The sequence below is a fragment of the Sapajus apella genome, unplaced genomic scaffold (assembly GCF_009761245.1).
Source record: "Sapajus apella isolate SASKATOON/1434 unplaced genomic scaffold, GSC_monkey_1.0 scaffold73, whole genome shotgun sequence".
NCBI lineage: Eukaryota > Metazoa > Chordata > Mammalia > Primates > Cebidae > Sapajus > Sapajus apella.
The window spans coordinates 4384452-4397325 of NW_022437013.1; the positions used below are offsets into that span (position 1 = coordinate 4384452).

The 12874-nt window shown below is 38.0% G+C and overlaps 1 protein-coding gene across 19 annotated transcripts in view; it reads right to left on the bottom strand.

Annotated features, from left to right (window-relative positions):
* PAK3 (p21 (RAC1) activated kinase 3) overlaps positions 1-12874 on the bottom strand; it is a 287181-nt gene that overhangs the window by 71572 nt on the left and 202735 nt on the right. For 12 of the 19 annotated variants that reach the window (XM_032250836.1, XM_032250833.1, XM_032250835.1 and 9 more), the window contains 3 exons: positions 8203-8303; positions 3827-3871; positions 2502-2655 (listed from right to left, as the gene is read on the bottom strand). In XM_032250836.1, coding sequence (XP_032106727.1) covers positions 2502-2655; positions 3827-3871; positions 8203-8303 — 300 coding nt within the window. The remainder of the gene's footprint in view (positions 1-2501; positions 2656-3826; positions 3872-8202; positions 8304-12874) is intronic. The other 7 variants (XM_032250843.1, XM_032250841.1, XM_032250842.1 and 4 more) reach the window with 1 other exon arrangement.

Below are 12874 nucleotides of genomic sequence, written 5' to 3' on the forward strand. Positions count from 1 at the left end.
AGTGTTGCTGAAAAGATCCTGAAAATGTGGAAGTGACCTTGGAACTGGGTAACTGGCAGAGACTGGAACACTTTGAAAGGGCTCAGAAGAAGACATAAAAATGTGGGGAAGTTTGGAGCTTCATAGAGGCTTGTTGAATGACTTTGTCCAAAATGCTGATAGCAATATGGACAATAAAATTCAGACTGAGGTAGTCTCAGATGGTAATGAGGAGCTTGTTGGGAACTGGAGCAAAGGCAACTATTGTTATGTTTTAGCAAAGAGACTGGTGGCATTTTGCCTCTGCCTTAGAGATTTGTGGAACTTTGAACTTGAGAGAGATTATTTAGGGTATTTGGTGGAAGATATTTCTAAGCAGCAAGGCATTCAAGAGGAGACTTGGGTGCTGTTAAAGCTATTCAGTTTTCTAAGAGAAACAGAGCATACGAGTTTGGAAAATTTGCAGCCTCAATATGTGATAGAAAATAATAACTTATTTTCTGGGGAGAAATTCAAGTTGGCTGCAGAAATTTGCATAAGTAGCAAGGGGCCTAATGTCAATCTCAAAGACCATGGGAAAAATGTCTCCAGGCCATATCAGAACTTCGCGGCAGCCCTTCTCATCACAGGCCCAGAGGTCCAAGAGGAAAATGTGGTTTTGTGGACCAGGTCCAGGGACCCCATGCTGTGTGCAGTCTAGGGACTTGGAGCCTTCTGTGCCAGCTGCTCCAGCTATGTCTGATAGGGACCAACATACAGCTTGAGCTGTGACTTCAGAGGGTGGAAGCCCCAAGCCTTGGCAGCTTCCACATGGTGTTGAGCTTGTACATACCCAGAAGTCAAGAATTGAGGTTTGGAGACCTATGCCTAGATTTCAGAAGATGTATGGAAATGCCTGGATGCTCAGGCACTGCAGTGGTGGGGCCCTCATGGGGAACCTCTGCTAGGGCAGTGTCGAAGGAAAATGCGGGATCAGAGCCCACACAAAGAGTACCTACTGGGACACTGCCTAGTGGAGTTGTGAGAAGAGGGCCACCATCCTCCAGACCCCAGAATGGTAGATCAACTGACAGCTTGCACTGTGCACCTGGAAAAGTTGCAGACACTGAACAGCAGCCTGTGAAAGCAGCCTGGAAGGAGTCTGTACTCTGCAAAGTCACAGGTGCAGAACTGCCCAAGAACATGGATACCCACTTCTTGCATTAGTTTGACCTAGATGTGAGTCCTACAGTCAAAGGACATCACTTCAGAGCTTTAAGATTTGACTGCCCCACTGGATTTTGGACTTGCATGGGCCCTGTAACCCCTTTGTTTTGGCCAATTTCTCCCATTTGGAATGACTGTATTCACCCAATGCCTGTACCCCTATTCTATCTAGGAAGTAACTAGTTTCCTTTTGATTTTACAGGCTCATAGGCAAAAGGGACTTGCTTTGTCTCAGATGAGACTTTGGACGATGGACTTTTGGATTGATGCTGAAACGAGTTAAGACTTTGGGGGACTGTTGGGAAGGAATGATTTGTTTTGAAATGTGAGGACATGAGATTTGGAGGGGCCAGGGGCAGAATCATATGGTTTTGCTGTGTCCCCACCCAAATATCAACTTGAACTGCATCTCCCAGAATTCCCACATGTTGTGGGAGGGACCCCTGGGGAGCTAATTGAAACATGGGAGCCAGTCTTACCCATGCTATTCTCATGATAGTGAATAAGTCTCATGAAATCTGATGGGTTTATCGGGGTTTTCCACTTTTGCTTCTTTCTCATATCCTCTTGCCACTGACATGTAAGAAGTGCCTTTCACCTCCCACCATGATTATGAGGCCTCCCCAGCCACGTGGAACTGTAAGTCCAATTAAATCTCTTTTTCTTCCCAGTCTCAGACATGTCTGTACAGGCAGCATAAAAACGGACTAGTACAGCTGCTTATAGTGCAAATTTGAACATCAAAGCTCCAAATAAAGGCTAAATCTACACACTAGCAAATGAGGTCAAGATTTGGCAATAACACGGATATTTCAATTTCTAAAAATAGTAAGACATAGTTTCCCCTTTTCAGTCTGATTTTGGGGTCTTATCAAAATAACCTGACACCAAAAAAATGTATGCTGTGTCATCATGGTACAAATCAATGAATCTAAGGGACAAAATAAATTTCCAGAGACCACAGCTTCACGCATACAGCTCTTACTTCATGAACATATCACAAGGCCTGATAAATGACTGTCTTTATGCCAGTAAAGAGACAACAATTGACTGTTAATTCAAACTCAGAACTACTACTTCACTAAATAATTACCTTATTTGGATTCTAAAAATACTTGAGCTATATAACTTAACAACAACCTCAAATTCCAACTTATTTTTGGTTTCCTTATGCTGACGCCATATGAATGTACTAGAACTGACTTCAAATGCCCTACAGACATTTTGTTCTTAAGATGACACTCTCAGATTGTCCTACAGACATTTTGTTCTTAACATGATGCTCTTTACCATTGATACCATAGACTTCCTCTTACCTCCTGATGTAAAGCTCATGTATTTCTGATTGTTGACTGTTTCTTTGGAATCATAGAATTTGAGAACATCTAGAACAGCTTGTGGGTTCTTCTTCTGTTCTAATTTTGTTATGTTGGAGGTTTGGAGTAATCGTGCCCATTGCTCAGGAATTCCCTGTGGACAACCAAAGGGAAAGAATGGTAGCTCAGAACATTCTGCAGCAGCATTTTTAGGTTCCAGTAAAGTTCTTCACCAAGAAGCCCATGCTACCTGTAGGATTACACTTGGGAAACTGAAGTTACATTCTAGATTTAAAGTTAGTAACTTAATAATGCAATCATTCTCTTCTCTAATTAAAACACATAGGTAAAACTAGGATCCAACATAAAAAGGGTGGGTGGGAGTATGACTGTGATAGAAAAAAAAAAGCACATGAAAATCACCTCCATATTGACTCTGCTCATCCATGAAATGATGTTTACGGCTTAGCTTATTTTTTTTCTGGCGACTCAGGGCAGACATAGCAAGACTTCTCTCTAAATTTGTGCACAGCATAGTATAGTGCAGATCAGTGAGTTTTATAACTAGAATAACACAAGCTGTTCTGGTCATGTTGTAATCAGAATATATTTTGGAATAAAAGGAGTCTCACCTTTGGTCAGGTTATACTTTGTGATTACAAAATGTAATTTTTTGGGTCTAGAGCTTTACTATAAAGGCAGATTGGGAGGAGACAAAAATAGAATTGTGGAGGAGCAAGAACCACCGAGACGCTAAACAGTAACATTAACGCTGCTTTGGGCATTTTCCCTGCAGCTTTCTTCAGGGCATGCCCTCCTTTTCCTCTCCTCTCTCTCTCCCTTCCTCCTCACTTCATTTGTAGGCCACATAGAACCTGGGGACTATGAAAACCACGCCAAAGCCTTGTCAGAATTTGTAATAATCTGAAGCATTTAGAGCAGAGAGGAGGGAGTATTTGGAAATCTAACCAAGGAGAATTGCAAAAATTCGAGGTTAACTTTGGATTGTACATTCAACATTCTTTCCTACATGTTCAGCCTACAGATGTCCCAATTTCATAATTATCCAACCTCCAAGAGCAACTTGGAGAGATAAACAGATACACTATTCCTGAAGTGCACCCAGACACAATTTATGTGGCTTTGTCCTATGAAGTCTCGGCAAAACAATGTGTGACGTGGGCCTCCAGAGTTTGGGAATGACAACAAAAAAGTGAGATAAGCCAAGCAACAACTCTACTGCACACACATGAACCTGCTGCTGCAGTGCTATGACATCTCAAAGAAGCACTTTGATGCAAGCTTCTTTTGGGCCTGTGACGCACCTCTGGGAGCTTCCCTGGGCACATCTGTGAGCCATAGAGATCTGGCTGTAATGGACGTAAATAAAGAAAGAAAAGAAAGTTAAAACAGAATGTGGGACAACTTAGAAGGTGGGAGGAGATGAAACCAATGGGTCTGAATGGGGGGAGTCCCTTCTAAAGTGGGGCGGTTATGAAAATAGGGAGGTTTTAACTAAATCAGGGACAGGACAGGCTACAGGACAACAGATTTAAGAGAACAGAGAAAACGACAATGTTCCAAAGTTTGGATTCATTATTCCACTTTTGGCAAGACGCTTCCTCCATAATTATGTATTAATAAGAATTACAATTAAATGACTGGAGAAATTACTAAAAGGCAGAAACGTGAATTTGGAGGCAAGAAGGATGGCATCATGAAAAGCTTTGACAATAATTTGTAAGTTGTTTTCATAATTGGGTGATCACAGGTAGCCAATGGCCATGTGATAAACTTACAAATTTCAGTTCCCAATTCTGGTTAACCAATTTTAGTTTCAGATTAAAAGTGCGTATGTGGCTAAAATTCAAAGGATGGCTGTATGTAAACACTGAATTTTATTCTCATTGATGTGATTCTTTCGCACTTTGTAGCTAACGTCATGGCTGGCTTGGAGAAAACTAGATAAAGTACGTTCCCACATAGCCAGACTCTATGTTTTAAGTTTCTTAGATAATTAGATGAGGGAAAGGGAAACCATTCCATATAAACCATGTATAAATAATTTCCATTTTAGTGCTGCAGTTCTAAAATCCCACTTCCCACAAAATAAGACAAGATATAAGGTAACAGCTTTGCCTAAATAAAGATATCTCAAATGCTACAGAAACATGCTTGACCCAGCTGCCTTGATTTTGGATATATATCCTTAATTCCTGGCATCTGGGGTTACTCCAAGCACAGTGAAATGACACTTTTACATGCATTTATCACGCGGCTAGATGCTAAAGCCTTAAGCCAAAAATTTGAACTCAGGAGCCCATGCAAGATCCCAGTTCTGATTCTAGGTGCAATTAATAGCATTTGGTTAATACTTAATGGCCAAAGGAGTTATTAAGTGTTACAAATTGAGGTATGCATTGCACATAACTGCTAGAGCAGGTGTTACTGGCATAATCATTACCATAGCCATTAGAATATTTGCAGTTATTATACATTCCCATGGCACTTCTAATCTTTTGTGATAAATAGTCTTATGATCAGTAGACAGCAGGAAAAATGCTGTCAATAGCAGAAAATCTTCCAGACAACTATACTTACCACATGACTACACTGCTGACATAATTTTGACTACACTGCTGACATAATTTCTTTTTCTAAGTTGAGACAAACCCAATTATCAATAAAACCTGACATTTAAATTTGAATGTATGCCAAAAAGGCACATAGTCAGAAAGCCATCTCATTATGCCATGTTCAGGAACTAATCCCAAAAGTTAGACAGCTAATGAAGACCTAAGAGTTTGAGCATAAGAAGCAGGAGCACATATCAATGCCTGACTGTGTATACAATAACAACTAGATGTACATCAAGCTGGGGGTTGTCCAGTGTAGCCCAGGAGAATGGCAGCATGATATAACAGGCCAAGCATTTATCTTATCATAAGAAATGATAATTTATATCACTCATACCATTTTTCCCTCTGATTGACTTGAAGCGACCGTCACAGGTCTAGAGGTCTGGAAAAGGGAGTTCTGAAGTATTTGGGACAAAAATGGCAATATAAAGGGTAAGGACTTGTAATCATTGAATACCAAAAATCTCACCTCCCAACCTACTTTTGGCTTCAGGGTCCAAGTGTATGACCGGGTATACAAGGTCATATGGGCCAATTAGCCAGAGGGTAATCACCAAGTAACACACCAAATCAGTGTACAAGTATTCAAAATAACAAGCCTTTGTAAGACAACTGGATTAGATAGTTCAGTAAATTGCACAAAATTCAACCTCAACAACTACAACAATCAAACTTAATAATATGATTCCCTCCCAACACACAATGAATTACTGGTGCTATGACAATTAGGACCCAATTCTAAACCCTACCAATAAAAAGACTTTCTTAAAAGCTTGCTTTAATTTGGCATGTTTATACTTAATAAACATAATAATATAGTAAATGTAAATCACAGTTTAAAAAAAGTACCAAGAAGGGTAGAATTTGGCATCTTTAAAAATAAGGTATGAACAAGTAGTTCCAAAAGATCATCAAGATGACAATAAAGTACTTCCATTGTCCAAATTTAGCTTATGTCTTTCTATGTATTCAATGGATTCATAACAATGGATTACTTCCAAACAGCTATCTTATTTCAAATTGGGGATATTTTTAGAGGTGGGGAGAAGGGTATTTGTTTTGTATGGTTTGGTTGTATCCAACTGTTTTTCATCATTGGAAAGATTGTTCATCACTTTGGGTTCTTTGGGTTCTAATTGACAGCAAAATGAAAATGCCTGGTGCTGCAGTCAGCAAGATGATGGTGATTTACTTCCTTTCATTTCCATTCAGAACACAGAAAGATAAATGAAAGAGCTAAAGGTAGAGATATTGTATCACAAGATAACAAGTAAATTTGAAAAGTAGAAAGAATAAAATATTGGAAAGCAATTAGAATGTCACATGAGATAACTGGATGAGAAAACTTCAACATCAGAAAACAAAAAGGAAGAAAAATGAAAAGAAAAATAGGGAATGACAACAATAAAACACAAGGGTAATTTAAATGAGGAAAAGCATAGAGAACATTAAAATGTCGAAGCTGGAAAAATTAAGTAATAAAAAAGGGATAGTTATTAGGCAAAACTTTTATAAAGTTTAAGGGACTTTCTTGTTTCAAGTGTCAGCAATAATAGTTACAATCTCTTTATAATTTTTTTAAAAATATAAAGTTTTTCAGGTTATACAAATTACTTTTATTGGTGGTGATGATGGTGGTGGTAGTGGTAATAGCAAGGTTGGAGTTTCTAAGTGTGGCTAAGAGAATATTCTGCAAATATAGTTGAGACTGATTGAATCTCAAAGCCATTTGAGTAATGTCCCTGACTTTAATGATGAAATTGGTTAAATCTTACCTATCTCCACTTTATGTGTCAATATTTCTTAGCGTTCTCCTCTGCTTGCTACCGAGAACGCAGAAAAAATCAGCTCACACCACTTTACGAGGCCAAGGTGTTTACTGTTTCCATTTCCGTTCTCATATCACTTACTCCCAGAATTGAAAAAATAAGATAATTTGACTGTCAATTCAGCAACATGGTTTGCTTCTCCACATAGATTAATTTGTTCCTTCTTTTTTTCCACTTAATCATATAACACGGTCTACTTAGTATTATGTTATGAAACAAAAAACTCAGCTACTTAATATGTAAATTTATCTCTGGTTTAACAGCCCAAGAATTGATGGTGATGGTTCTACCAAAGATTTTTTTTTGAAATACATTCAAAATTACTCCTTAATTCAGAATTTACATTTTGATGGAGGTCATTGATAGTATGAAAAAAGGTAGTTGACCTTCCTGGGGACATATTTCTAGCCATAGCCACATCTTTTCCCGCATTGATCTAAAAAAAAAAAAAAAGAAAAGATGCAAGGTCTGTTTTTAACAAAAGTACTAAATTTCATAGCTCTGAGATCTTGTGCTATTTGAGCACTACAAATATTCAGCAAAATACTTGATCTATAGCTATGGTCTATCTAGACAATTCTTATTGGTATTTACTATGGATTACATGTCATCTCTAGAGAGAGAGGAGAGAGAGAGAGAGGAGAGAGAGTGCACATAACAACTAAAACATACATGACATATCCATCAACATTTCTTCTTGAAATATGAGGTTTTTGAATGTCTACAAAATATACCTACTAATAATTGTAAAAATAATCTATGTTCTTGAAATCAAAGGAAAAAACAGGTCAGTTCCATAGAGATTCTTGGTTAGTGTAGTTAGCTGATCTGGGTAATACAGGTTTTAATGTAAAGTCTGAATTATTCAGATGAATTATTTTCACTGGCCATGTTGAGTAGATGATTCTCTGATTCACTTCACATGATAAAGAAAAAGCTCAGGTGGTGTCTCTCTGCCAGGGGTATATTTTCTGTGCCACGGTTAGTTAATGTTTACAACCAAGTTGAGACTATACAGTGATCAAACTGTTTTAAAAGATGGACAAAATAATTTGGTCAATGTTGTTGCCATTCTCTATTTCCATCTGTGATTGCCTAGGCAATGTCCATCTTTTTTGGAACCATCAAAAATATTAAGCCTGACATTTTGGGATATGGCAATTCTTGCTTGAATCCTGTTTTCACAAAGGAATTCTTTCGTGGCTTACAAAACAAAACAAGGAGCTTACTTACAGTGAATTCCCCGGTGACTGCATCAAACCCCACATGAATCGTATGCTCAAAGTCTGAAGGAAGAGAGATCTCTGGACGCTCTTTCTCCTTCTTCTTATTGGCTAAAGGCAAAATGTTAACATGTATTTATTTGGGGTATAGCTTTGGCATCCGCAAGTTGTACAATTAGGTTCATCAAAACAATTACAAAGTTGAAAGACAATTGATTTCAACATAATTTCAACAATGCTTAACACTACAAATTCCAATTATTTGCAGAAGCAGCTAAGAGTGTGATGACAAATGTTATACCCAAATAATTCAAAATTTCCAAAACCCATTTGAAACAAATCCCCCATGCAAACTGATTTATGTCCTTTACCAGTGTAAACAGGAGGTGTCTAGGAATATTGTGTTTAACTGGCTTTGTTGAATCAAATACAACTTACTAAGGAAGAAATTCATTATACACAAGTCGAGCTAAGGCATACTACTAGAAAAAAAGAAAAGAAAAAAATTTCAGCTCTCTATGAAGGTTTTATGAATTGTTTCTATGTTAATGATAGCTAATAAGTGGTAGGTACTTATTTAACACATTTATATTATTAACCATATCTTAATAGACTCTTCTATTACCAATACCACTGAAAATCAATGATGTTACAAACCTTTTTTTATCATTTAAAATACTTTAATCATTTCCTATCCAGCACTTTGCTAGTAAAAAGCTACAAATTGCTGCTTTTTTTACTGGATTAATTTTATTTAGTTCTCAGAAACCTTGAAGCAATTCCTTGGTTTATTTTTTCTAGTTTGTAGTTATTTTCCCATATTTCCATTACATTCTGTCATATTAGCCATTCAAAAATAATTGTCTCTCAAGTAACAGATTTTTATAGTTACATAATTATAAATAAATGTATCAGTACCTCATCATTTAAAAGCCTATAAAGATATAGTCACTGAATAAATTAAGTTGAGAGTTATAGTCTATCTGGAAATAGTTCCCAGGAGGAACTCACTGTGGAAACATTCTAAAATGGCATCTACTAGCTTCCATAACACAATTATTAGCAGATCTGAGCATGTATCTCAGGTACGGCTGTATTTCACACTGAAAAAAATAGTACTCACCCTCCTAATACACGGCAAGTCAACATGAACCAGGTTTACCCAGTTAAAATCAATCAACTTCAGAATTGCCAGGGTAGTCAATTTAGAACATTCTGGTTCAAACAGATGTTGTCTTTCCCTGGATTACAGACAACACTCAATCATATATGGATTACGTGTTTTATGGGTTACCCATGATAAAGTTCAAATTCAAAACTTTTCATGTTCAAAGGCTATTCTTATGGCTTCTTATATCATTCCACTCTCTCTCACTGTTGCTTATCTCCAGCCAGAGGACAGAGATATGGGGCAGAAATATGAAAACTGAAGTAGTGAGAGGGACTATACAGAATCAGGAAAGAAAGGTTGGGAGCAGGGGGAGAAGAGACACCCAAGGCCTTTGCCTGGCCATGGAGCACATTTAGGAGTCATTCTGAAAAAAATATATATATGCCATATAACTTACCCTCAGTACAGATTCCATTTTTACAGTGAGCCTACTTTATTGATAAATATTATCCTAACTCAACAGTGAAGTTTAGAGCTTGCTGTTGGTACTCTTACTTCCCCTGTGCCTTTGTGGACTATAGCTACCATTTATACTTGTTCAACTACCATTTTTTACTTGTTCAGAAAGGCACTCTGGTCTCATCACTCTATTGAAGTTGTCCTAGCCACTCCTACAATTATTTTCTTATTTTTTCTCTTTCATGATGTCCCATCCATACTAACCATGGCTAGCCACTTCTCTTTCTACTTCCTTGACAATGTGGCCTGGCATTCGTCCTTTCTGAGTGACCATTGTTTCTTTGATTGTCATTGCTTTTGCCTTTGCTAGTACAGTTTTGGCCTTCTACAGTTCTTTCTCTATACTCATTCCGTTTGGATTGCCTCCACTCCCACATACTAACTCACGTTAGGTAATTCTCTAATATGTGGTTGGCAGGGGTAAATCCACATACTGAGGGACCAAACACTTTATGTAATTTGAGAAGAAGATTCCCTTTAAATAAAAAAATTTACAAAATTACAAATACAGATATACCGGGGCCCCTCCCAGGGCTGTGGAAGGGTTCCAGGCAAGCAAGGAACTCTGAAGGAGCAGTTTCATTCACTTCACAGTAATTAGCTCTTGGTAACCTTTTTGGGGTCAATCTTCTGAAAAATCTGAAGCAAGCTATGGAATTTCTGCCCATAAAAATGCACTATACACATATAATTTCACAGGTTCATAATTCCCTTGGTCTCCGAGTTAAGAGCCCCTACCGTAATCTGTACCTCGAATCCTTATATCAACTTGAATTCATGGCCCCTCTTGCCAGTAAATAAACTCTCCCAACTTTTCTATTAGTATTGGCAACACATTTGTAGCAAATTGACTAAACACTCCACTTGGGCTGAGTTATATGCAGAATTGGCTTAATGGTGTCTCCCTAAAAGGCCACCTGACTGCCAATCCCTTATCCGCCTAACTGTGCAATTTTCTTCACTCAGGGCTAAGCATAACAAAGGCAGGAAGCCCAAGTTTGCTTCTCTTCCGGTGTTCCCTATTTCAGTGAAATGATACCACTAACCACACAGATTAGAGAAGAAGCAAGGCCTTAGGCTCCTCCTCCTTTAGGCAGCGCTAAGCAATGAAAAAAATTATGATCCCCCTCTCCAATACGCAATTCAAATAAAAACAATACTAAGGCATAAACAATTAAGGAAATGCAAAAAGTTCTGATGTTCTCATGATTATTGAGTCTTTTTTTAAGCTATATGTCCAAAATTAAACTGTTTACACATTTTGGGTGCTTCTGATTTGCTAGATGCCATATAAAAATGCTTGCTCTGGCTTCTGGGTAATCTAGCACTGGCCCAGCTGCCCAAACCAAAACTCTGGGAGTCATCTTTCACTCCTTGTTTATTTCTATGCTAATTGATCGCCAAGTTCTGTCTATTCTATCTCCTAAACTGGTCTTGAATCCATCTTCCTCCCTTCATCCCCACAAATAATTATCTTAGTTTAAGGCATCAGCATTTCTCACATACCCTCACTGCCTCCAATTTTACTCCCATTCATTTCTCTACTCTGTAGCTAGATCACATTCTTGCCTTTAAGATGCTTAAATGCTGTCCCCTATTACCCATATGTTAAAAGTTCATGCTTCATAGCATGATATCCAAGGGCCTACATGATATGTTCCTAGTTTAGGCCCTAGTTTTCTCTCCAGCCTCTCTATTCTTGCCATGGGCCTCACTACTTATACACATTCAATGCTCCCTACACTGCTAGGTTTTCTCTTACCTCCAAGCTTTTACACATGCTATATACCTAGGCCTGGAACGTTTTACTTCTTAACCTCTCCCCAAAATTCATGTGGATCACTCCTATTCGTCCTTATTCTTAAATACTCACTCTTGGGCTTTTTCTCCTTTAGTAAGTCTTTTCCTCTCTCCCCTCTGCAAACAAAGCTAAATGGCTGTCCTTTCATGCTCCCATAGAATGTCTCAGTGTCTACTTTGAGCTTGGTATCATCAGAATAGGATTGTTATTGTTTATGTATCTACCTCTCTATCTAAAATTTGAGATACTTGACAATAAAGAATGTAATCTATTCATTTTCACATTCCCTAGCAACTAGCTTGAACCTGCACACTTAATAGCTATCATGAATGAGACATTCACTATGTGCAAAGTAACTAGGGCTATCTCATTTAATCTCCACAACAGTCTTATGAGGTAGGTCTTATTCTTATCTTACAGATGAGAAAAGTGAGACTTAATGGGGTTAAATTATACACCCAGGGTTACACAGCTGTCAAATATCAGAGCCAGGATTTGAACCTAGGTTCCCACTTTGTCTCCAGAACCAAAGTTTTCAACAGTTTCATACTTTATTTATTACACAGTGGCATAAAAAAAACTCAACAGATTTGAGCTCTAGCTTTCAGTAAGTGTTTAGCAATAAAATAGACCCTACATGGAAACCAGTTTTTATTTTTGTGTGTTTTTTTTTAAGATACACTAAAATGTCTGTATCTCCCTGCAAAATTATGTGAGCATTGGTTATTTATCTTAAGATTCAACCTGGTCAGCTCTCTGGATTGATATCTGCAGAGAGCAGAAGTCCAAAAAAGTATCACGTTCTAAGTGTATCTCCCATATTCTATTGGAGCTCAGAACAAGGTTACAAATTGCTGCCTGGACCACAAGCTGCAAACAGCATTTGGCCTTGAGATCTACTGGGAGTTATGGTTGTAATTCCTGGGGCCAGCTAATCTCTCCAGAATTTCTCATCTTGACTTCTTTCTCTATTCTGCTACCTTGTAAAGAATGAAAAGCCCCTCTAGTCATTTACCATGTTTTACATGCCCACCCCAATGTTCTGCAGTTCTTTTACCACCAAGAGTTTTTCCTGTTAGGAACATTTTTTTTTCTACATTTTCTACTGCCTCCTTCACCTCTTGCCTTAGGTTTTCATACTTCACTATACATCATTTTCATCTAAGAACTTAAAAGAGAGATGCCAGAGTCCCACTCCCATCTCCAGAGATTTGGATTCATATAGTCTGGGGTAGCCCTAGGCATATTTAT